The 21,909-nt window shown below is 35.7% G+C and overlaps 3 protein-coding genes across 5 annotated transcripts; 1 reads left to right on the top strand and 2 right to left on the bottom strand.

The window, feature by feature from the left end:
* Window positions 1–290: 290 nt before the first annotated feature.
* Window positions 291–6,731, top strand: LOC131603274 (uncharacterized). 3 transcript variants are annotated; one of them, XM_058875577.1, is made up of 6 exons: window positions 291–708; window positions 809–2,166; window positions 2,275–2,351; window positions 2,518–2,629; window positions 2,824–2,940; window positions 6,123–6,731. In XM_058875577.1, the coding sequence occupies exons 2-6, from the start codon at window positions 841–843 to the stop codon at window positions 6,477–6,479; spliced, it is 1,989 nt and encodes a 662-aa protein (XP_058731560.1). In that variant the 5' UTR covers window positions 291–708; window positions 809–840; the 3' UTR covers window positions 6,480–6,731. The 3 variants fall into 3 exon arrangements, with proteins under 3 accessions (XP_058731560.1, XP_058731559.1, XP_058731558.1); XM_058875576.1 differs by having other exon boundaries at window positions 291–712; XM_058875575.1 differs by having other exon boundaries at window positions 291–2,166.
* Window positions 6,732–15,593: 8,862 nt separating this feature from the next.
* Window positions 15,594–17,028, bottom strand: LOC131603272 (NDR1/HIN1-like protein 6). The gene has a single exon (XM_058875573.1). The coding sequence runs from the start codon at window positions 17,026–17,028 to the stop codon at window positions 15,907–15,909; it is 1,122 nt and encodes a 373-aa protein (XP_058731556.1). The 3' UTR covers window positions 15,594–15,906.
* A 137-nt stretch (window positions 17,029–17,165) lies between these two features.
* Window positions 17,166–21,393, bottom strand: LOC131603271 (pentatricopeptide repeat-containing protein At1g13040, mitochondrial). The gene is made up of 2 exons (XM_058875572.1): window positions 18,187–21,393; window positions 17,166–17,596 (listed from the first exon to the last, which is right to left on the bottom strand). Exon 1 carries the CDS (start codon window positions 21,230–21,232, stop codon window positions 19,682–19,684), a length of 1,551 nt encoding a protein of 516 aa, XP_058731555.1. The 5' UTR covers window positions 21,233–21,393; the 3' UTR covers window positions 17,166–17,596; window positions 18,187–19,681.
* Window positions 21,394–21,909: the final 516 nt, after the last annotated feature.

The following is a 21,909-nucleotide window of genomic DNA, read 5'->3' as shown; positions in this document are numbered from 1 at the left end:
TTTTTTTTGGTTACAATTAAAATAAAATATTTGCAAGTAATGATTTGTTATTGAAAATGAGAAAAAGGGATATGCACCGACAGTGTAAAGTTTTTTACACTTTCAACCAATCACAACCATGTATCCAATTAAAAAATAATTTTAATTTTAAAAAACTAATATGACATGGCAAGTATAAGAATTTTGATTGGTTGTATGTGTAAAATTTGTTTACACCGTTAGTGCACTACCTTTAAACACATTGAAAATTATGATGAATTAATTATGCCTTCCGTGGCGTTTAAACCAAATCTGTTAAGAATCACCCTCCCCACTCACACGCTCTATTTCGCTTCAATTCATCTCTTTCATCACCTCACCACCACTGTCTCCGTCTCTTGTTTTTATTCTCATCTCTCTGCCTTCAAAACGAAGTTTCCTTCCTTCTCTCTTCCTCATCCAAACCAATCCCCTGCGCTCACGCCCACAATACCATCTCCACTTCCCCACTCCCAAACAAAAACCAAAAACCAAAAACCAATCAAACTAAAATCACATCACCCCAAAAAAACACACCTTCTTTTTCATCTTCCATATATTTTTTACTTTAGCAATTCAATTTTATTTTAACATTATCACCATAGCGCCACTGTTTTAAATTTAATTTCCCGAATTGGAAAACAAAAATTAAAATCGAGAATTTCCCAATCAGAAATTATTCAGAGACTGGTTGGTGTGTTTCTTCTTTATTCACCTAACAATTACTTTCGATTTCGATTACTTCCTAATTCTTTTTCATCTCGATTTCTTTATTCGCTACAATTTCTAGGGTTTATCAAATATTGCATGCTGTTTAATTAAATGGCTGGCGCCGGCGACGTAGATGCTGATGCGGTGCTCAGCGACGTCGAGGACGACGGTGGTGATCCGATTCCGATTGCAACTAATTCTCCATCCTCCGATGACGTGTCCGTTGAAAAATTCCGCGAGATTCTCGCCGAGCTTGATCGGGAAAAGCAGGGACGGCTCGCTGCGGAGAAAGCTAAGTCGGAGTTACAGACTTCTTTCAACCGATTGAAGGTGCTTGCTCAAGAGGCTATACGGAAACGGGATGAGTTCGGCCGGCTGCGGGATGAGGCTGTTCGGGAAAAGGACGAGGCGGCGAAGCAGCTGGAAGAGGCGGCAGTGGAGCGGCAGTCGTTGCGATCGGAGATTGAGAAATCGAGTCATATGATGGTTACGGGAATTGAGAAGGTTTCTGCTAAAGTGAATGGTTTCGGCGGAAGTGGGAGTGCGTTGCCGCGGTCGCAGAAATATACTGGCATGGCTGCGGTGACTTATGGTGTTATAAAGAGGGCCAATGAGATTGTTGAGGAGTTGTTGAAACAGAATGATGCAAGTGTTAAGGCTAGGGACCAAGCTAGGGAACAGGTGGAGCAAAGGAATTACGAGATTGCTATTGAGGTTTCTCAGTTGGAAGCAACCATCAGTGATTTGAGGGATGAGGTTGCAAAGAAAACCTCTCTTGTGGAGGGTTTGGAGAGGGATTTAGCTGATAGGGATGAGAAGTTGGACGAGGTTTCTGAGAGTTTAAGGAAGGAAGAGAGTGAGGGTTTGCAGTTGAAGGAGTTTGTTAATGAGTGTGAGGACAAGTTGTGTAAGTTGGAATCTAGTATGGAATCATTGAGGCCTTTGTTGATTGATCAGTTGAGCTTTGTGTCCAAGATTCACAACCAGATTTGTAGTGTTTTTAAGATCATTGACGATGCTGGTAATTCGGAACTGTCCGAATCTTTGTTTGTACCGCAAGAAACGGAAATTGGAGAGAATATACGCGCTTCTTTAGCTGGAATGGAATCCATACATGAGTTGACTAGGATTGTTGTTCAAAAAGTTAGGGATGTGATTGAGGAGAAGAATCATGAGATCAAGAGTTTAGATGAGACTGTGAATAGGTTAGTTAAGGAAAAGGATCAAATTGGTTCTTTGCTTAGGAGTGCTTTGTCAAAGAGGATGACATCCAATCCGTCTCCTAAGAAAAGGGACCTGTTTTTAGCCGCAGAAAATGGGTTGAGGGAAGCTGGGATAGATTTCAAATTTAGTAAGCTTCTTGGAGATGGAAAGCTTGCAGCGTCAAATGACAGGTCAAACCAAGCGGAAAAAGAAGAGGATGAAATATACTCTTTGGTAAAAAAAATTATTTCTCTTTGTGGTTTTCAATGAAACTTGTTGTTCTCGTTTAAGTTTGCATCTTGATGATACCTTGTTGAGTTTTTTTATGCATCCTTTGTGCAGGCTGGTGCCCTGGAGGATGTTGTTAAGGCATCTCAGCTTGAGATCATTGAGCTGCAGCATACTGTAAATGAATTAAGGTACTTGACATTTGAATCAAATGCACAGTTGTTTGCTATGTATCTAGCTTTGGAGATAAATGAAAGTGTTGTACTCACTCCTCACTGAAGAACTTACGTATTAGCAGTATCAAGCTGTGCTGACGTCATAACTTTTTTTTGTTGCATATTGCTTAACTACATTAAGGGCAGAGTTGAGTTTACTTAAGCAGCACATTGAAGCCCAGGCCAAAGAACTCGACCATAGAATGCACCGGGTAGAGGAACTTGAAGAGAAGGAAAGAGTGGCAAATGAAAATGTAAGTGTAATCATGTTTGCTAGTTTAGTTTGATATATAGCTCCTTAACTGAAGGTATTATCGACTTTTATATTTTTTAGAGTGTAGATTTTGTTGTATAGTTCTAGGCTGTGGGTAATCTGTGAGAGTCATTTGAATATTTGATTTCAACACTTTTCCATCTCTAAGAATCAATTGGACTCATTGTAATGCAGATTGAGGGGCTAATGATGGACATTGCGGCTGCTGAAGAAGAAATTAACAGATGGAAAGTGGCAGCAGAGCAAGAAGCTGCTGCAGGCACAGGCGTTGAACAAGAATTTGTGGCACAGGTATGGAATGCTATCTGTTGGCAATAGTTCTTTTGGGCATGTTTGCTATACTTGGATGGTGTAACTGAATAGTTTTTAAATCGCAGCTGATTGCATTTTTCTTTTCTCTATTTTATTTTAATCTTTTTTCAGTAATGCTCATGTAATCTTAGAGTTGAATGCATTTATATTTTATGAACAATTGGTTTATTGCCAATTTGTGAATTGTGATGTCGTTTAGCTTTAGCTGTGCAGTTGTAAATTGAAAGAATTGCAATATTTTTTGTTAATTTACTATTTAAGCTGGTTATTAGTGATTCCATGTTTCTGTCAATTCGATCACTGGAATTCATACATTCAATATCTACTCTTTCCCTTTAGGTCTAGGGTGTTCCGGAACTTTTTTTGCTATTAATCAAACACTTAATAGGACCATATACATATAATTCAGTGTAGTGATGCGTCCTGCTGCTGGAGTGCTGGACCACACCAAACGTTACATACTTACATTTATGTGGAGCAGCAATGTAAATTGCAGGCGGATAGTGGTAAAGTCACTGTTTTAGGGGCTGCCTTGGTTTAATAACCATTAAATTTTAAATATGTGGGCTTTTGGGCCCCTTTTTATTTCAGCTATCCTGCAGATGTTTTTTCACAATTTATGTCCACTCTCCCCATCAAAAGGAAATATAGATCTCCAAATTGTTCTTTCTTTGAAATTGAAAAACTAGGTTGATGTGCTATTCCTTTACACCACACATCTCCAGCAGGAGATGAGTGCATTTTCCAGCAAAGCCCTTGCTTTTCCAGGTGCCAACACGTTTTCAGGCAGCCCCTATACATTGTGACAGCCTCTTAACCTCTGCTGATTCTTTCCTTCCAGATTCAGTTCATAGTTCATACTCAAAGGCTCCTTTTCCCTTGCTGCCACTTCCATAACTTCACCCTGTGTTTCTTTTCAATGTTAGACAACCTCTTTCCATCGCCTGTTCTTCTTTTTCTTCTGATGATAGTAGATTCTTCTTGGAAGTGTAATTCAGCTGAATTATTCATGAATTATTCTAGTAGGGTTTGTTAGGTGCTTGGTTTGTTTAGTGTTTTTTCAAGCTCAGGCTTGAAATGATACTTGATTATTTAAATGAGTCGAGCTCGAGCATTGCAGGCTGACCGTTGATAGCTCATGCACCTAGAAAGTTGTAATTTTGTTTTATACATTTACTGGAGAGTCATAATTTATATTCATTACTTGCCTAACTAAAGTTTTCAAGAGTCAATAAATAAATGAGGACAAAAAGTTAAGCCAGAAACAATTTAAATGAACCAGGCTAAAGCTTAAAATTTTAAACAAGTCAAGCCGAGTGCTTAAATGTGGCTTGCTTGAATAAATGAGTTGAAGTTTGGGCAACATATATATCTTAAAGCACTCTGTGTGGCTCAACTCATTCACACTCCTTACTAACCACCAGCTCAATAGATCCCTTTAACCTCAGTATTTCTCATTGTTAATGGCACCTGAGAATGATGGTGGTTATTGGTCTATACTCTAGACTATGACTTTAATTGTTGATGATATGCTATGCCATTAATTTTGGGTTTCTTTGGAGCATTTATTTGTGTACAGTGTAGGTTACCATCCTGCTATATCTTTTTTGGGGTTGGCTGGCATGTGCTGCTTGGGGATTGACTAATTAGGCTGTAAATACAGTAAATTATTTTAAGATGAGATTACAAAAAGTCACCTGTTGATGGATACTTTCACTCTTTCTGTAAGTATAAGAGTGCGCCTAAGAGGGGGGGTGAATTAGGTTTTCAAAGATTTATCCGGTTTTTTAGAATACTTGTACTTATTTTTCTGGTTAAGTGTTTGAAGGCTTTTGAATGGTTCTTTTCTTTTCTTGATAATAGTGATGAAAGCGGTAAATTGCGGAAAAGTAAAGAACACAATGATGTATACTGGTTCCCCTCACAATCCGAGAGTACTCCAGTCCCCTTTCAAACACGAAAGAGATTTTACTATTGTTAGATCTTTGTACAAGCCTATACCAAGACTCCTCCTACAATCTTCTAACAAAACCACCAAGAACAATCCTCTTGGATTTTTTACTAACTTGTTTCCAACAATCCTGGACAACAAGATTTCAACCACCAAGAACAATCCTCTTGGATTTACTATCTTGATTATGAGAACAATCCTCTCACTAATCAATAACCCTTACTTCCAACAATCTTGGATAGCAAGTCAAAAATAACAAAATATATTTTGAGTAGAAAGTTGATGAACATATATCAATCTATAAGATTGATCTTCTCTTTCAAGCAAAAAACAATTTACAATGATATAAAATAGTGCTCAAGTGTTTATGTATGAATGATAAACTTTTCTAACAATGTGTAGAAAAAGTTTCAATGAAAGTTCAAGTATAAAACACTTGTATGCAAATATATGATGAAAATATATGATCAAAAGTGTGGTAAATTGTAATGAAAGAGGTGAGATTTAAATCTGAAGTTTATGATATTTATATAGGTATTTACACCCTTTAGAAAGAGTATAAAATGATCAACCAATGCAATGTTTAAGGTTTGAGAATATATGTTCGTTTGGGTGAAAACATGCAATGGAGAAACACACTGGTTCAGTAGGAACCGGTTCCTGCCTGGGACAACCCGGTTCCTGCTGAACGTTACAGCAGAATATTTGAATTTTGAACGTGGGAACCGGTTCCTGCATAGGGACAACCCGGTTCCCCATAGTAAACCACAGAATGCTGAAAACTGAGAATGCTGGGAACCGGTTCCCCCATAGGGACAACCCGGTTCCTAAAACCTTTATTTAGGATTTTGACTTTGGAAAAGGTTTCAACAAGAGTTTACTTTGGAGTGAAACTTATGCCATGCATATATAAGTTTGAATATGTATGAATGAAAGTTTATATGATTTTTGAGCACTAAAAAATATCAAATGTAAAAGTATTTAACTTGTACCATTATGACTTGAAGATCAATCAACCAAAGCTAATCTTCATGAAAGTTGCAATCTTGATCCATAGCTTATTTGATCTTTTTGCTCATCCTTTATTGATGCATACTTATGATAGTTGTCTTCATCAAAACATAGTATTGTAGAAGCTTGCATTCACACTTTCTTCTATTGTCAATTAACATTACTTTCCTAATCATAAATGCTGGTTGCTATTCTGCAGCTGTCAACACTTAAGCAGGAACTTGAAGAGGCAAAGCAATCCATGTTGGAATCAGAGAAGAAATTAAAATTCAAAGAAGAGACAGCAGCTGCTGCCATGGCAGCCAGAGATGCAGCAGAGAAATCTCTCAAGCTGGCAGACTTGAGGTCTTCTAGACTAAGGGACAGGGTGGAGGAGCTCACTCATCAGCTCGAAGAGTTTGAGAATAGAGAAGACTCGAGGGGCCGAAATAGGCCACGATATGTGTGCTGGCCATGGCAATGGCTTGGCATGGACTTTGTTGGAATTCAGCAACGGTCTGATACACAACAGCAAACAGCTTCTAATGAAATGGAGCTTTCTGAACCTTTCTTATAATTGGTTTTTTTTTTATAAATATTTTCTCCCCTCTTGTGTATTTATGCCGATTTCTTCAATTTTATGTCACAGAATGGTAGTTATTAGTTATCAGTATCAAACCAGTTCCACTATTTCTTAATGTAGCAACGGTGGTGTTGGTCGATCATTGTCGTGTTTCAGCAGCATTCGCAATCTGATTATCCTGTACATTCCTTTCATGGAAGCTTCCACATATACTTTCGTTACATTGCTGTGACAGAAAAGTTCATATTTGGTTGTGTTTTGATTAAAAACTTTATCTTTTGGAAGATGGTTCCTTTTTTTCTTTTATAAGATTAGATGCTAACACTAACAGGGGCTGAAATAACTAGATTGGTTTTCTTCAAAATATGAATTGGATCTATTTTTTAAATTGATAATATAAAGTCTTTATAAATGTTTGGCTTAATCTGGATTTTTGTTTTGCAAAAGCTAGTCAGTACATCTATTTGGAAATCTATTTTGTGATAATCCTTTAAATGTGTTTCCAAGTGGATTTGGTTCTTTTAAAATTGAGTAATTAGTAAAGTGACAAAAATCAAAATTTAGTATTATAACTAATGATTTGATACGCATGTAAACCGAATAAAAATCATTGATTTACCAATAAAATAGACTATATTACTCGCTCTATTTTCTGAAGTAAACTGTTCAGTTTGCAATGTTTTGTCTGTTATAAGCTATAACAAAATAGTTTTGTAGACCAAAATCTGGTTAATTGTGGTGATGTTAGACATGATTCTGAGCTGAGTGGTGGTTTAGTGCTAATATAAGGAGCTTCCTTTTCGTTTTTGAGGTTTAGCTGGAGATGACCTCTTAGTTGTCGTTTTTGAGGTTTAGCTGGAGATGACCTCTTAGTTGTTGAAACAATATTTTTCTCTTCAATATGGTGGACTGAAAATAAAATGTATAAGCATGTTTCACTTTTGGCCGGGACAAATCTTTGACAAATACATAATTTTTTTTTAAGACAATAAATGCAGAAAATAAAATTATCTAAATCACTAAACATGTCGAATTAAAATCTCCCTATAGAGTGGATTTGAGATTGATTGGCCATTGAACACGATGGGTCATACGCATCATGGGAACTTAATATTGAGTATGAAAAAACTGCATAAGAATAAAGGAGGAGAATGAAAATAACATATTAATTTTTGTTGATTAAGATGATGATAGCATCACCTACTTAAGGATATGCAGTCACACATTACATGCACAGACAGTGGCGGAGCCAGAAAATTTAAACAGTCTGGGCAAAAACTTTATACCATTGATTATTCATCTACTTTAATTTCCACACCTTATTTTTATTAATTTTGCCCCTGATTTTATCTAAAAATCGACTATTAAATTGAGAGAATACAAAGAAAATAGGGGTTGAACCCGGGCGCGTGCCCGGGCTAACTGGGCTATGGCTCCGCCCCTGCATGCGCACAGGGAAAAGCAGAACTAAAACTACAATAACAAAAAATGGAAACTTGTTCATACTCGTGAATCGTGATGCAATAAGCTAATAATATTTAGTGCAACATGGAACATTGTAAGTAAGGGTAAGAATAAGTCTGGTCAACCTACAGGAGTCTATAGCCTAGTCTGACTTATTTAATAAAAACGTTAGGCTTACGTTTTTTTAAAATTCTATTTGATTAAATAGGCCAGACTTAGGTTATTAAAAAAATCTACGAAGCCTTATAAGTCGGATTATATATATATATATATATATATATATATATATATATATATATATATAGGGGACGAATCAAGTGAGAACACTTGGTTATTATGAGAAATGAGAACAATGAATCACGACCATTAAATTTGATTTTAATGGACTGGATTGGTTTCTCTTTCTATGATCCTTAGTGTTTATTTTAAATTAACATAGAAAGAGAAATCAATCCAGTCCATTAAAATCAAATTTAATGGCCGTGATTCATTATTCTCATTTCTCATAATAACCAATATATATATATATATATATATATATATATATATATATATATATATATGGGGACGACTCAAGTGAGAACACTTGGTTATTATGAGAAATGAGAACAATGAATCACAACCATTAAATTTTGATTTTGTTGATTTTAATGGGCTGGATTGAATTCTCTTTCTATGATCCTTAGTATTTATTTTAAATCAACATAGAAAGAGAATCCAATCCAGCCCATTAAAATCAACAAAATCAAAATTTAATGGTCGTGATTCATTGTTCTCATTTCTCATAATAACCAAGTGTTCTCACTTGAGTCGTCCCCTATATATATATATATATATATATATATATATATATATATATAAGGAGAGATATTCTTACTCTAAGAGTAAGTTATCAAAACTTACTCCTCATCATGACCATTGATTGTTTTCAATCTAATGGTTAAAATTAATAAGTAATTAAATGTGGAGAGAGAAAAATAATACTCATTAATTTTAACCATTAGATTGAGAACAATCAATGGTTATGACGAGGAGTAAGTCTTCATAACTTACTTTTGGAGTAAGAATTTCCCATATATATATATATATATATATATATATATATATATATATATATATATATATATATATATATATATATATAAGAAAATAGGTTAACTAGTATATAAAAGAGCATGTTGTTAATTTTAAGAAAAAGAAGTAAAATGGACTATTTGAAAGCCTTAATAAGAAATAGGATTTAAAGTAAGCTTTTAGGTTAGGTCAGACTTTAAAAAAAAGTCGGATCAAGCAAAAAAAAAAAGGGTCTATAATAGACTATAGGTCAGGCTCAAGCCTTAAAAGTTTATCGCATACCAGACTCAGGCCTTTTAAGGTCTGGCCTGACCTGACCTATTTTCACCCTTAAGTGTAAGGTACGGTATGCTTAAGGGAAATAAAGAATATTGTAAGGTACGGTGTACTTAAATAAAATACAAAACACTATAATATACAATGAGCTTAAGTGAAATACAACACATCGTAAGGTACAATGTGCTTAATGTGCTTGTTCAACTTACATCCAACATAAGTGGTTCTATAAATAGAACCATTGTGCTGAAGTATTTGTTGCTTGACCAAATTTGGTTTGTGAAACCCTAGTTGCTCTCTCCCTCTCTCTCTCTCTCTCTCTCTCTCTCTCTCTCTCACACACACACAAACACAGACTCTCTCTCTCTCACCCACACACTCAAAGTCACCATTCATAACATCTAACATTAAGATTGAAGACAGTCTGTTCGTGTGGACTAAGTAGAGGTGTTGTTCTTCGTTCATTGCTCGTGATCATTCTATGGATTCCGCATCAACGATTAATCGACACAAGCGGTAAAAATTCTATCATTTACCATGTTCATTCGTAAGGATTAACTTAATGGAAATTTTTGGGTTTATATCATAATTTCCCTTCATGATGTCCAACATGAAGTTTTATGGTCATTGAGGTAATTTCATTATAGGAGTATAACCAACAAAGGGATACACATATGTGATGGCTAGCTCCTGAATCAATGATCCATGAGCCAAGATTTATACTATGACAAGAAAAAGCATTGCAAGATAAAGTGCTAGTAATGACTTGATTGAGAAAACCTAATTGAAAACAACAAATACAGAATATTGATTGATGTTAGATCCTGGAATTAGATTGATGAGATTTTCATATTGTTCATGAGTCAAATGGGGAAGAGCTCATTTATGGTCAGGGGTTGCAAATGAGGAATCATCACCCCAAAATCGTTTCCTTCATATGCAACACCATGAGCAGCAAAGGCATTTGAACAATGTATATGGGGGTGAAAGGGCATTAGATTGAGAACAATCAATGGTTATGACGAGGACTAAGTCTTCATAACTTACTCTTGGAGTAAGAATTTCCCATATATATATATATATATATATATATATATATATATATATATATATATATATATATAAAAAAAAGAAAATAGGTTAACTAGTATATAAAAGAGCATGTTGTTAATTTTAAGAAAAAGAAGTAAAATGGACTATTTGAAAGCCTTAATAAGAAATAGGATTTTAAGTAAGCTTTTAGGTTAGGTCAGACTTTAAAAAAAAAGTCGGATCAAGCAAAAAAAAGGGGTCTATAATAGACTATAGGTCAGGCTCAAGCCTTAAAAGTTTATCGCATACCAGACTCAGGCCCTTTAAGGTCTGGCCTGACCTGACCTATTTTTACCCTTAAGTGTAAGGTACGGTATGCTTAAGGGAAATAAAGAATATTGTAAGGTACGGTGTACTTAAATAAAATACAAAACACTATAATATACAATGAGCTTAAGTGAAATACAACACATCGTAAGGTACAATGTGCTTAATGTGCTTGTTCAACTTACATCTAACATAAGTGGTTCTATAAATAGAACCATTATGCTGAAGTATTTGTTGCTTGACAAAATTTGGTTTGTGAAACCCTAGTTGCTCTCTCTCTCTCTCTCTCTCTCTCTCTCTCACACACACACACACACACACACAAACACAGACTCTCTCTCTCTCACCCACACACTCAAAGTCACCATTCATAACATCTAACGTTAAGATTGAAGACAGTCTGTTCGTGTGGACTGAGTAGAGGTGTTGTTCTTCGTTCATTGCTCGTGATCATTCTATGGATTCCGCATCAACGATTAATCGACACAAGCGGTAAAAATTCTATCATTTACCATGTTCATTCGTAAGGATTAACTTAATGGAAATTTTTGGGTTTATATCATAATTTCCCTTCATGATGTCCAACATGAAGTTTTATGGTCATTGAGGTAATTTCATTATAGGAGTATAACCAACAAAGGGATACACATATGTGATGGCTAGCTCCTGAATCAATGATCCATGAGCCAAGATTTATACTATGACAAGAAAAAGCATTGCAAGATAAAGTGCTAGTAATGACTTGATTGAGAAAACCTAATTGAAAACAACAAATACAGAATATTGATTGATGTTAGATCCTGGAATTAGATTGATGAGATTTTCATATTGTTCATGAGTCAAATGGGGAAGAGCTCATTTATGGTCAGGGGTTGCAAATGAGGAATCATCACCCCAAAATCGTTTCCTTCATATGCAACACCATGAGCAGCAAAGGCATTTGAACAATGTATATGGGGGTGAAAGGGCATTAGATTGAGAACAATCAATGGTTATGACGAGGACTAAGTCTTCATAACTTACTCTTGGAGTAAGAATTTCCCATATATATATATATATATATATATATATATATATATATATATATATATAAAAAAAAGAAAATAGGTTAACTAGTATATAAAAGAGCATGTTGTTAATTTTAAGAAAAAGAAGTAAAATGGACTATTTGAAAGCCTTAATAAGAAATAGGATTTTAAGTAAGCTTTTAGGTTAGGTCAGACTTTAAAAAAAAAGTCGGATCAAGCAAAAAAAAGGGGTCTATAATAGACTATAGGTCAGGCTCAAGCCTTAAAAGTTTATCGCATACCAGACTCAGGCCCTTTAAGGTCTGGCCTGACCTGACCTATTTTTACCCTTAAGTGTAAGGTACGGTATGCTTAAGGGAAATAAAGAATATTGTAAGGTACGGTGTACTTAAATAAAATACAAAACACTATAATATACAATGAGCTTAAGTGAAATACAACACATCGTAAGGTACAATGTGCTTAATGTGCTTGTTCAACTTACATCTAACATAAGTGGTTCTATAAATAGAACCATTATGCTGAAGTATTTGTTGCTTGACCAAATTTGGTTTGTGAAACCCTAGTTGCTCTCTCTCTCTCTCTCTCTCACACACACACACACACAAACACAGACTCTCTCTCTCTCACCCACACACTCAAAGTCACCATTCATAACATCTAACGTTAAGATTGAAGACAGTCTGTTCGTGTGGACTGAGTAGAGGTGTTGTTCTTCGTTCATTGCTCGTGATCATTCTATGGATTCCGCATCAACGATTAATCGACACAAGCGGTAAAAATTCTATCATTTACCATGTTCATTCGTAAGGATTAACTTAATGGAAATTTTTGGGTTTATATCATAATTTCCCTTCATGATGTCCAACATGAAGTTTTATGGTCATTGAGGTAATTTCATTATAGGAGTATAACCAACAAAGGGATACACATATGTGATGGCTAGCTCCTGAATCAATGATCCATGAGCCAAGATTTATGCTATGACAAGAAAAAGCATTGCAAGATAAAGTGCTAGTAATGACTTGATTGAGAAAACCTAATTGAAAACAACAAATACAGAATATTGATTGATGTTAGATCCTGGAATTAGATTGATGAGATTTTCATATTGTTCATGAGTCAAATGGGGAAGAGCTCATTTATGGTCAGGGGTTGCAAATGAGGAATCATCACCCCAAAATCGTTTCCTTCATATGCAACACCATGAGCAGCAAAGGCATTTGAACAATGTATATGGGGTGAAAGGGCATTAGATTGAGAACAATCAATGGTTATGACGAGGACTAAGTCTTCATAACTTACTCTTGGAGTAAGAATTTCCCACATATATATATATATATATATATATATATATATATATATATATATATATATATATATATATATATATATATATATATATATATATATATATATATATATATATATATATATATATATATATATATATATATATAAAAGAAAATAGGTTAACTAGTATATAAAAGAGCATGTTGTTAATTTTAAGAAAAAGAAGTAAAATGGACTATTTGAAAGCCTTAATAAGAAATAGGATTTTAAGTAAGCTTTTAGGTTAGGTCAGACTTTAAAAAAAAGTCGGATCAAGCAAAAAAAAGGGGTCTATAATAGACTATAGGTCAGGCTCAAGCCTTAAAAGTTTATCGCATACCAGACTCAGGCCCTTTAAGGTCTGGCCTGACCTGACCTATTTTTACCCTTAAGTGTAAGGTACGATATGCTTAAGGGAAATAAAGAATATTGTAAGGTACGGTGTACTTAAATAAAATACAAAACACTATAATATACAATGAGCTTAAGTGAAATACAACACATCGTAAGGTACAATGTGCTTAATGTGCTTGTTCAACTTACATCTAACATAAGTGGTTCTATAAATAGAACCATTATGCTGAAGTATTTGTTGCTTGACCAAATTTGGTTTGTGAAACCCTAGTTGCTCTCTCTCTCTCTCTCTCTCTCTCTCTCTCTCTCTCTCTCTCTCTCTCTCACACACACACACACACACACACACACACAAACACAGACTCTCTCTCTCTCACCCACACACTCAAAGTCACCATTCATAACATCTAACGTTAAGATTGAAGACAGTCTGTTCGTGTGGACTGAGTAGAGGTGTTGTTCTTCGTTCATTGCTCGTGATCATTCTATGGATTCCGCATCAACGATTAATCGACACAAGCGGTAAAAATTCTATCATTTACCATGTTCATTCGTAAGGATTAACTTAATGGAAATTTTTGGGTTTATATCATAATTTCCCTTCATGATGTCCAACATGAAGTTTTATGGTCATTGAGGTAATTTCATTATAGGAGTATAACCAACAAAGGGATACACATATGTGATGGCTAGCTCCTGAATCAATGATCCATGAGCCAAGATTTATACTATGACAAGAAAAAGCATTGCAAGATAAAGTGCTAGTAATGACTTGATTGAGAAAACCTAATTGAAAACAACAAATACAGAATATTGATTGATGTTAGATCCTGGAATTAGATTGATGAGATTTTCATATTGTTCATGAGTCAAATGGGGAAGAGCTCATTTATGGTCAGGGGTTGCAAATGAGGAATCATCACCCCAAAATCGTTTCCTTCATATGCAACACCATGAGCAGCAAAGGCATTTGAACAATGTATATGGGGTGAAAGATCATGTTTCTTATAGCAAGTATCAATTGTGTGGCTAGTGTGGTTGCAATAAATGAAAACGCGAGGTTTGGAACCATGACTAGTGGGGTATTTCCCAAATTTGAAATCATAAAAAAACAAACGTGAGAGTTTTCCTTTCATGTTGGAGAATCACAGAGACAATTTTGTAGATAAGGAAAATTATCAATTATTAGAATTTGATATTTAATAACTCAAACAATGTCAATTAAACTGGCGAGAAAACACATAGAATAAAGTAATTGATGATTTTGCCTAGAAATGTGCATAGCCTCACAAGAACACTCAACACGACATGTGTTGATGAAGATTGACATATAAATCTCTAATTCCTCTCATGTTAAAGCTTAGACACACGAACCAAATCACCTTGACTCTTAAGAGTAGCGCTCCTTCAAATTGAGTTATACTTCTATAGTATTTACATGAATATGGTGGATTGAGAAATTGAGGCATCAATTGAATTCATAATCAAGGAATGAATGAGCATGTTACGACAATTTCAACCACAAACAGAAGGATCAAAGGGACCAATTCGCATTTGAATGGTGCCATCAAGAAATTCAAATTTCATTTTGACACCCCAAGTGCGATGCATAAATCTCGCCCATATATGGAAGTTTGAGCTTATGAGAACTGGAGGGACGGAAACAGAAAAGGAACCATCACTAGAATGAAAAAAAAATAAGGGCTCGTCAGATCCATAAGAGAATTGACTATGTGTAGGACCATCCGAGATGATTCGACAAAGGAGAAAGCGAGGATTTAGATTGAAAAAACGAATGTTACCATATTGAGTATGAGAAAACTGTAGAAGAACAAAGGAGAATGGAAAAGTATATTATTTATCATTGATTAAGATGATGATAGCATCACCTATTTAAGGATATGCAGTCACACATTAGATGCTCGAGTCTTAACTGACTAATAAGGAAAAGCAAAACTGCAAAACTAAAACTAACATAACAAAAAATGGAAACTTGCTCATAACTCGTGATGCAATAAACTGTTAATATCTAGTGCCTATAAATCAAGGAAAATGCTAACCAGTGTCCTAAGGGCACTTTTTAAGTGATTAAAATGAAAGTTTTTTTAAAAATACGTGTATTCAATGCATTAAAAATACATTGGAAATTAAAATACTGACTTTTATAAAGATTTTTTTATTTATTTAGTATTGCTTAAAGAGTGCCCTGAGGACATTCGTTATCAAGACCCATAAATGATTCAATTTATTGATGTGGCTTCAATTCTTAAAAACAACATCTACTTAAGCTTTTTCTTAATTAAGAAACAATTATTAGTTTGAATAAATGTGATAACCTGTAATTATTCTAGTGCATAAAAAATTGAGATACAAATTTGTAGCTAAAGGAAAACTACATGTTCTTAAATTAAAACATAAATGTTAACCCCTTAATAAAGATGTTCTTTATAGGAGGAATAGGCAATATAGTAAAACCAAAACCCCCACTTTGCAAGAACAAAAAAAATTCCAATGATACATCGTGTGTTACCAAATCATCGTTTCGTTCTGCACTTCTTTCTTATCAATATCCCTTCTGGAGGGCGTGCCACCATGATACTGCAACGGCCATAAAGGTTATATGAATACCTTAAGATGGTTCCTAGTTTTGATCTTGCTCTGAAAACTCCCCTCACTTCAAGCAAAACACCATTGCTTTCCATTTGTTTCACAAGCCTCTGTGCCTCATTTAATGGCAGCTGAACTTGACTAGTTACCATATGTATATATGCAAATCTTGACTGGACCCTTGCAGCTGAGAAAGGCTCAACATATTGAGAAGCAATAAGGGTACTTCCATAGTACAGATAAATGATCACTGAGCTGAAATCCACATGTACTTTCTTGTTTGGATTTGTGAAATTTGTCAGCATCGTTAAATCAGCATTGAGTAGATAACCAACATCAAGGTATGCAGCATTTAGTGTGACACTAGACACATCAAAATGAGGAATTTGTGGACGAAAAACCAAGTACACTATGAGTACTATTAAGCCTCCTATGATTATGATAAGCCAAAATATTACACACAAGCAAGCACATAACCAAGTTAAAGGTGGTGACTTTTGTTCTACAGGAAACCTTATACCACCATGACGCCGATCTTGGCGTGGTGCTAGCTGCCGCCGAGGTTCGGGAGGATGATCAAGTGGTGGTGGTGATATGACTGATGGCTCTTGAAAATTTACCCTTGACTTACTTGGCCGAAGATCCTGATCTCGAGGCTTTTTGCGCGAGCCTCCACGCGGTGGTTGGCTGATGCGGTTTCCCCCCCTTCGTGGAACTTGTAAACTAGGTGGTTGATGATGACCTTCTTGCTCAAGGGGGTATGGAAAACGACTATCATGATCTGTCCGCAATGGAACGCGATCTTCAGGGTGGTGTGGAAAACGACTATCATTATCTGCACGCAATGGAACCTGATCTTCATGATGGCGTGGCAATGGAAAATGAGGTTGGGGATGCTGAGATACGTCTTGTATAGGTGCTGCTACAGGAATAGATGGTTCGCCATGGTGGTATTGGTGTGGCACTGTTGGAATATTTGGCTGCTGCTGATCTGCATTCTGGGGTCGCAGTGGTCTCGAAAAGTGAGGGTTGGTTTCTCGACGAGACATGGTTGCTGTGGAAAATATACAATGAAGAGAAACAAGAGACTAATACTATGAAAATGTTATTAAGATAATGTAAACCAGAACAAATCAAATCCAATACAAAAATTAATAGGCATTAAAAGAATGAGAATGACTTCATGAGAACTTCAAGGATGATTCATGTACAGGCAAAGAATCAAACATTAGCCAAGTATGTGGGGCCACAAGTTTCTAATTTTTACTTTAACACTCGATTTGAGTATTTCAAACATGAAGTGATAATGTATCTTATCACTTTTTATTATATATAATAGGAATCTATGTCAACAATAGACAACAAAACTTTGGAAGTGGAATGGATTTTTGGACTAATAGATGTCATAATTGTCAGAGTCCTATTCACATGTAACCTTCCTATTAAACAATCAATTTACATGCAAACAATACCAACTGCACAAGATACCTTCCTTCTACTTTGATCCAAAAGTTCATGGAGATGGACCACAAACCTACGAATTGCAAGTTCAAGAACCTTGAAAAGTTAAAAGCACTCGATAAGCCAGAGGAACCCATTAAGTTTTTGAGCGAAAATCTGTTCAATCAAAAAGAAATCATTGTGATTGGCAATAAATAAATCAAAATCTGAATAGAAACAGATATACAAGTCAAAAAGAGAAGCTAAAGCCAGATTCTTCTTTTCTTGTCTTCAACTTCAATTTTACTATATTCTCCAAGAACAGCTCACTTATATAGTTAAGCAATCCCCACAGTCCCAATTGCAGTGGCAGGTGGAACAACATCCAACACCAATGGTTCACAAATTACTATTCTCCATTTTCTATCTATTCAACAGTTCTCCAACATGGCGTCATAGAATTATTAGCAGATCACTTTGAAATACTCAAAGAAATCAAGTAGACAGCCAACTCAAAATCAAAATAATGATTGATTCAGGGTGAAATATCAGTTTTCTCCTATAGCAATAAGATAGGTAACACAGTTCAAAACAGGTGGAAAGCTATTCAAAATTTCTATATAAAAACTTACACCAAGAACTATTGATTATGAAAGTATAAGTTTTTAATTAGATAGAATACTGACAGATTATTGATGTAAAGAGTAAACCCCAGTCCCCAGTAGCACAAAATGTCAGTAATTGAGAATCAAAATTATGTTCTTCACCTGAATTTTTCTCTTGTCCCCTACTTTACTTCTTTCTACTTCTTCCTCTTTTCAATCAAATCAATCTGCTGATTGGCTAATTAACTCCTGTCCAAGGGGTAACATTGTCTAGGGTAGAATGTAATGGCAGAAAATACATTTACAACATTATACACCAGTATGTATGAGCAAGAGTTTAGTAGTGTACTAATGTTGAATGACTGATATATAAAGTAAACAAGTAAGAACTCCTTTTTTTCCCCTCAAAGATATGCAAAAATCAACAAAAGCATGTTGAAAATTATTTTTCAATAATAAAATAATGAGCTGAAATAAAGGAGAAACATGTGTAAAGTAATGAATGATTACGGTAACATTTCGTTAGAGATGCTTGAAGTTCTGTACTGAAGATAAGCATTCACCAAAAATAATCCTAATATAGGTCAGACAAGTTGGATTTTATGACAGTATAGTCCAACAAATACACATTCTTTCTATTCTAATTAAAAAAACTGTGGATCTTGTGCCAGCAACACAGTTTTTCCACAGAATGTAATAGATTTGAACTTTGAAACCTAACAAGCCTACACTGTTGATCTTGAACTTTAGTAATTATCTGTTGAGCCTAGATAAACACAAACAGTAAGCCGCCAATCTGTTACTGAAGGTTCCACAATGCTTGAGGTACGAAACCTTGAATGTAGCCCACAAGATGAAGTTTACAAGGAATGTTTATATCTGTGGTTCAAACTTATGCTCTGCAGCACATCAATTCACAGATGGTATGAGCTTTGTCCCGGTGAAATATAACTTTTATTCACTGATATTAAAGCTAGTTATTCCAAGAAGGACGCTATACTCAAATTAATCGCATAGAACCATAAAATGACAAAATTATCATCATCGAAGTGTCTACAACATAAGCCTGGAATTTAGTCAATCTGAATTGAGCTGCCACTCAAAGGATTTCATCAACTAGCAGAGTCACAGTATTCAGAAGAAGCACTCTTACTCTAAAGAAACACCAGCTTAATATATAGGCACCTGGTTTCAACCACAAATCATTAATTACCGATATCAATTGTGCTGGGTGAGATTCAGATCAACAGTTCCCGTGTATAAAAAAATGGCCAAAGAATATAATGAGTATATTGTATTGACAAATACAACCCGCCAGCTAAAAGTCTGTCGGTAATATGTAACAAAATTTGGATACTAACTCATTAGCAACTAGAAACCATTGTAGGATTGTCGTTGTTATGGATTCTCTACCAGAAGCTGGCCAGGGAACTAGTAGTGTAATATTACCATGCAAATCTGTGAGATTTCACCATGAGCAGCATGCAAATGGTTATACTGATATGCAGGTGTCACTGCCTGCAAAAAACAAAGTAACTTCACCGGTTTGCTACACTTTCATGTAGTATGTTGAGAGAGAAACATTTAAGTTGCTCTGCCATTTGAAAGAAGGGCGTGATGAAGTTGAGAGGATCACAATGCAAACCAATACAATTGCTCATGTGCCATCTCTTGACTGAATGGCATTGACTAGAATCTCAGAGAGATGTCTGTCAAGTGTAAATCCTTTTTCCATCATCTGATCCCAAACCCTGCATGCTTCTGAAAGCTTGTTTTCCTTAATGAGCCCTCCAACTACCAACTTGAAAGTGACCTCATCCGGGCATAATCCTTTGACCTGCATTTCTTCATATAGCCGCATGGCATCCATAACTCTAGAAGACTTGCAAAACCCATTTATGAGTGCATTGTATGAGATCACATCTGGATTTACTCCATTCTCCACCATGTCACAAAAAACAACGTGAGCCCTATCAATATTGTCGGACTTGCACAGATGATCAAATATTGTGGTATAGAAAATCACGTCGGGAACAATCCCCATTTCCGTCATTCGATCAAGAAGCTTTTTAGCAACATCGAAACCACCTTCCCTAAAAAACGCTTCTATAAGTACCGTGAATGTTATCACGTCTGGCTGAATCCCTTTCCTACGCATCTCCTCAAACAACTCGTAAGCTCTCTCAGTCCTCCGCGCCTTACAAAAAGCCGCAATAATAGTATTGTAAGAAACAACATCGCATACCCCTTTGCTCTGCATCCTCTTGACCATAGTCAAATAAGCCCTATCCAACTGATTAGCCTTACAAAAACCCTTAAGCAACTCATTATAACTATACACATCAGGTCCCACGCCACTCCTCTCCATAGTCTCCACCAAACTCACTGCCTCATCAAGCATAACCTCATCACAACAATAATTCAACAAAATATTATAAGTAACCAAATCCGGCACACACCCATTCCTACTCATAAACCCTTTAATCGCCAAAGCCTTATCAATCCTACCCATCTTACAAAACCCACTAATCAAAGCATTATAAACCAAAGAATTAACCTTTACACCACCACTGATCACACCAACAACAAGCTCATAAGCTAAATCAACATTCCCAACACTACACAAACCAACAACAAGTGCAGCACATGCCTTCAAATCAGGCTTCAATCCACTCTCAATCAAACCACGCCAAACACGAGCAACCTCATCAAACCTCTTAGCTTTACACAGCGCGCCAACAATAATAGTATACGAAACAACATCAGGCTCTCTTCCCTTCAACCGCATTGTGCGAAAAAACTGAAGAGCAATTTCTAACTGATTTTCACGGCAGAGAATGTTGAGGTAGATATTAAAAGCCCAAATATCAGGAACATAGCCTAGAGCATCCATATCATTAAGGAGAGAATCAATGAGGGAGAAGTTTTTGACGGAACAAAGAGCGGAGATGAAGCGAGAGTAGGTGAAAGGGGACAGTGAGAAACCATTGGGGATAACATGGCGGTGGTAGTAGCTTTGAGCGAGGTCGAGGTGAGAGTGACGAATGAGAACGCCGATGAAACGGTTGTAGTCGATGCTGAAAGGACGACAATTTGATTGAGACATTTGGTCGAACAGTTGGATTGCAGTGTCGATGAGACCAGCTTTAACATAGTAAGATATTTGAGAACGGTAGAGTAGGCGGCGTGCACCGACACTGTGATACATATCACGGCTTCATTCATTTGTTCATTCATTCACTTTCTGTTGTTGTTGTTGTTTTTCTTAAACCCCTCCTTGTTGGAATTGTAAGGAGAGGGGAGGGAAGGAAAGGGAAGACAATACACTGTATGCTAGTGCAGTGGTGCTGTTTTTTCAGTGTTTGATTTGGGCTTGTTGTATTTGGACTGGCCTTGATGGACAAAATTAATAAAAACTTGTTGGGTCATGCTATTTACACCCAAAAATAACCTTGCGCATTGTCTGAAATTTGCAATCTAGACATATCATAAAACTATAACATCACTTTTAAAACCCGGCAGTTAGGGCCGAAAATGAGTCGAGTCGAGTCGAACTCGTCTCAGTTCAGTTTGACTCGTTAAGAATTGGCCAAGTTCGAGTTCATGACGAACTATTTTTTCAGCTCAAACTCGACTCATTAAGAATTGGCCGAGTTTGAGTTCGAGTTCGAGTTTATCTCGAACTTTTTTTTCAGGTCAAACTCGACTTGTTAGAAGTTCACAAACATCTCGATTCAGCTCGTTAGGTTTATCTTGTTATGTTCAACTCGTTTATTTCACAGACTTAAAAGTAATTTTTTTACATATATATTTGACATTTTAAATTAATATTTTTAAATAAAAAATATAGAAATAAAATAAAAATTATAAGATTGAAATTTATAC

The sequence above is a fragment of the Vicia villosa genome, linkage group LG5 (genome assembly GCF_029867415.1).
Source record: "Vicia villosa cultivar HV-30 ecotype Madison, WI linkage group LG5, Vvil1.0, whole genome shotgun sequence".
Classification (NCBI taxonomy): domain Eukaryota; kingdom Viridiplantae; phylum Streptophyta; class Magnoliopsida; order Fabales; family Fabaceae; genus Vicia; species Vicia villosa.
This window is presented reverse-complemented; position numbering and strand designations above follow the sequence as displayed.

Coding starts and splice junctions, on each gene's coding strand:
- LOC131603274 (XM_058875577.1), top strand. CDS start 841: ATGGCTGGCGCCGGCGACGTAGATGCTGATGCGGTGCTCAGCGACGTC. Junction 2,630..2,823: donor AAAGAGTGGCAAATGAAAAT/GTAAGTGTAATC, acceptor ATTGTAATGCAG/ATTGAGGGGCTAATGATGGA. Junction 2,941..6,122: donor AACAAGAATTTGTGGCACAG/GTATGGAATGCT, acceptor GCTATTCTGCAG/CTGTCAACACTTAAGCAGGA.
- LOC131603272 (XM_058875573.1), bottom strand. CDS start 17,028: ATGTCTCGTCGAGAAACCAACCCTCACTTTTCGAGACCACTGCGACCC.
- LOC131603271 (XM_058875572.1), bottom strand. CDS start 21,232: ATGTATCACAGTGTCGGTGCACGCCGCCTACTCTACCGTTCTCAAATA.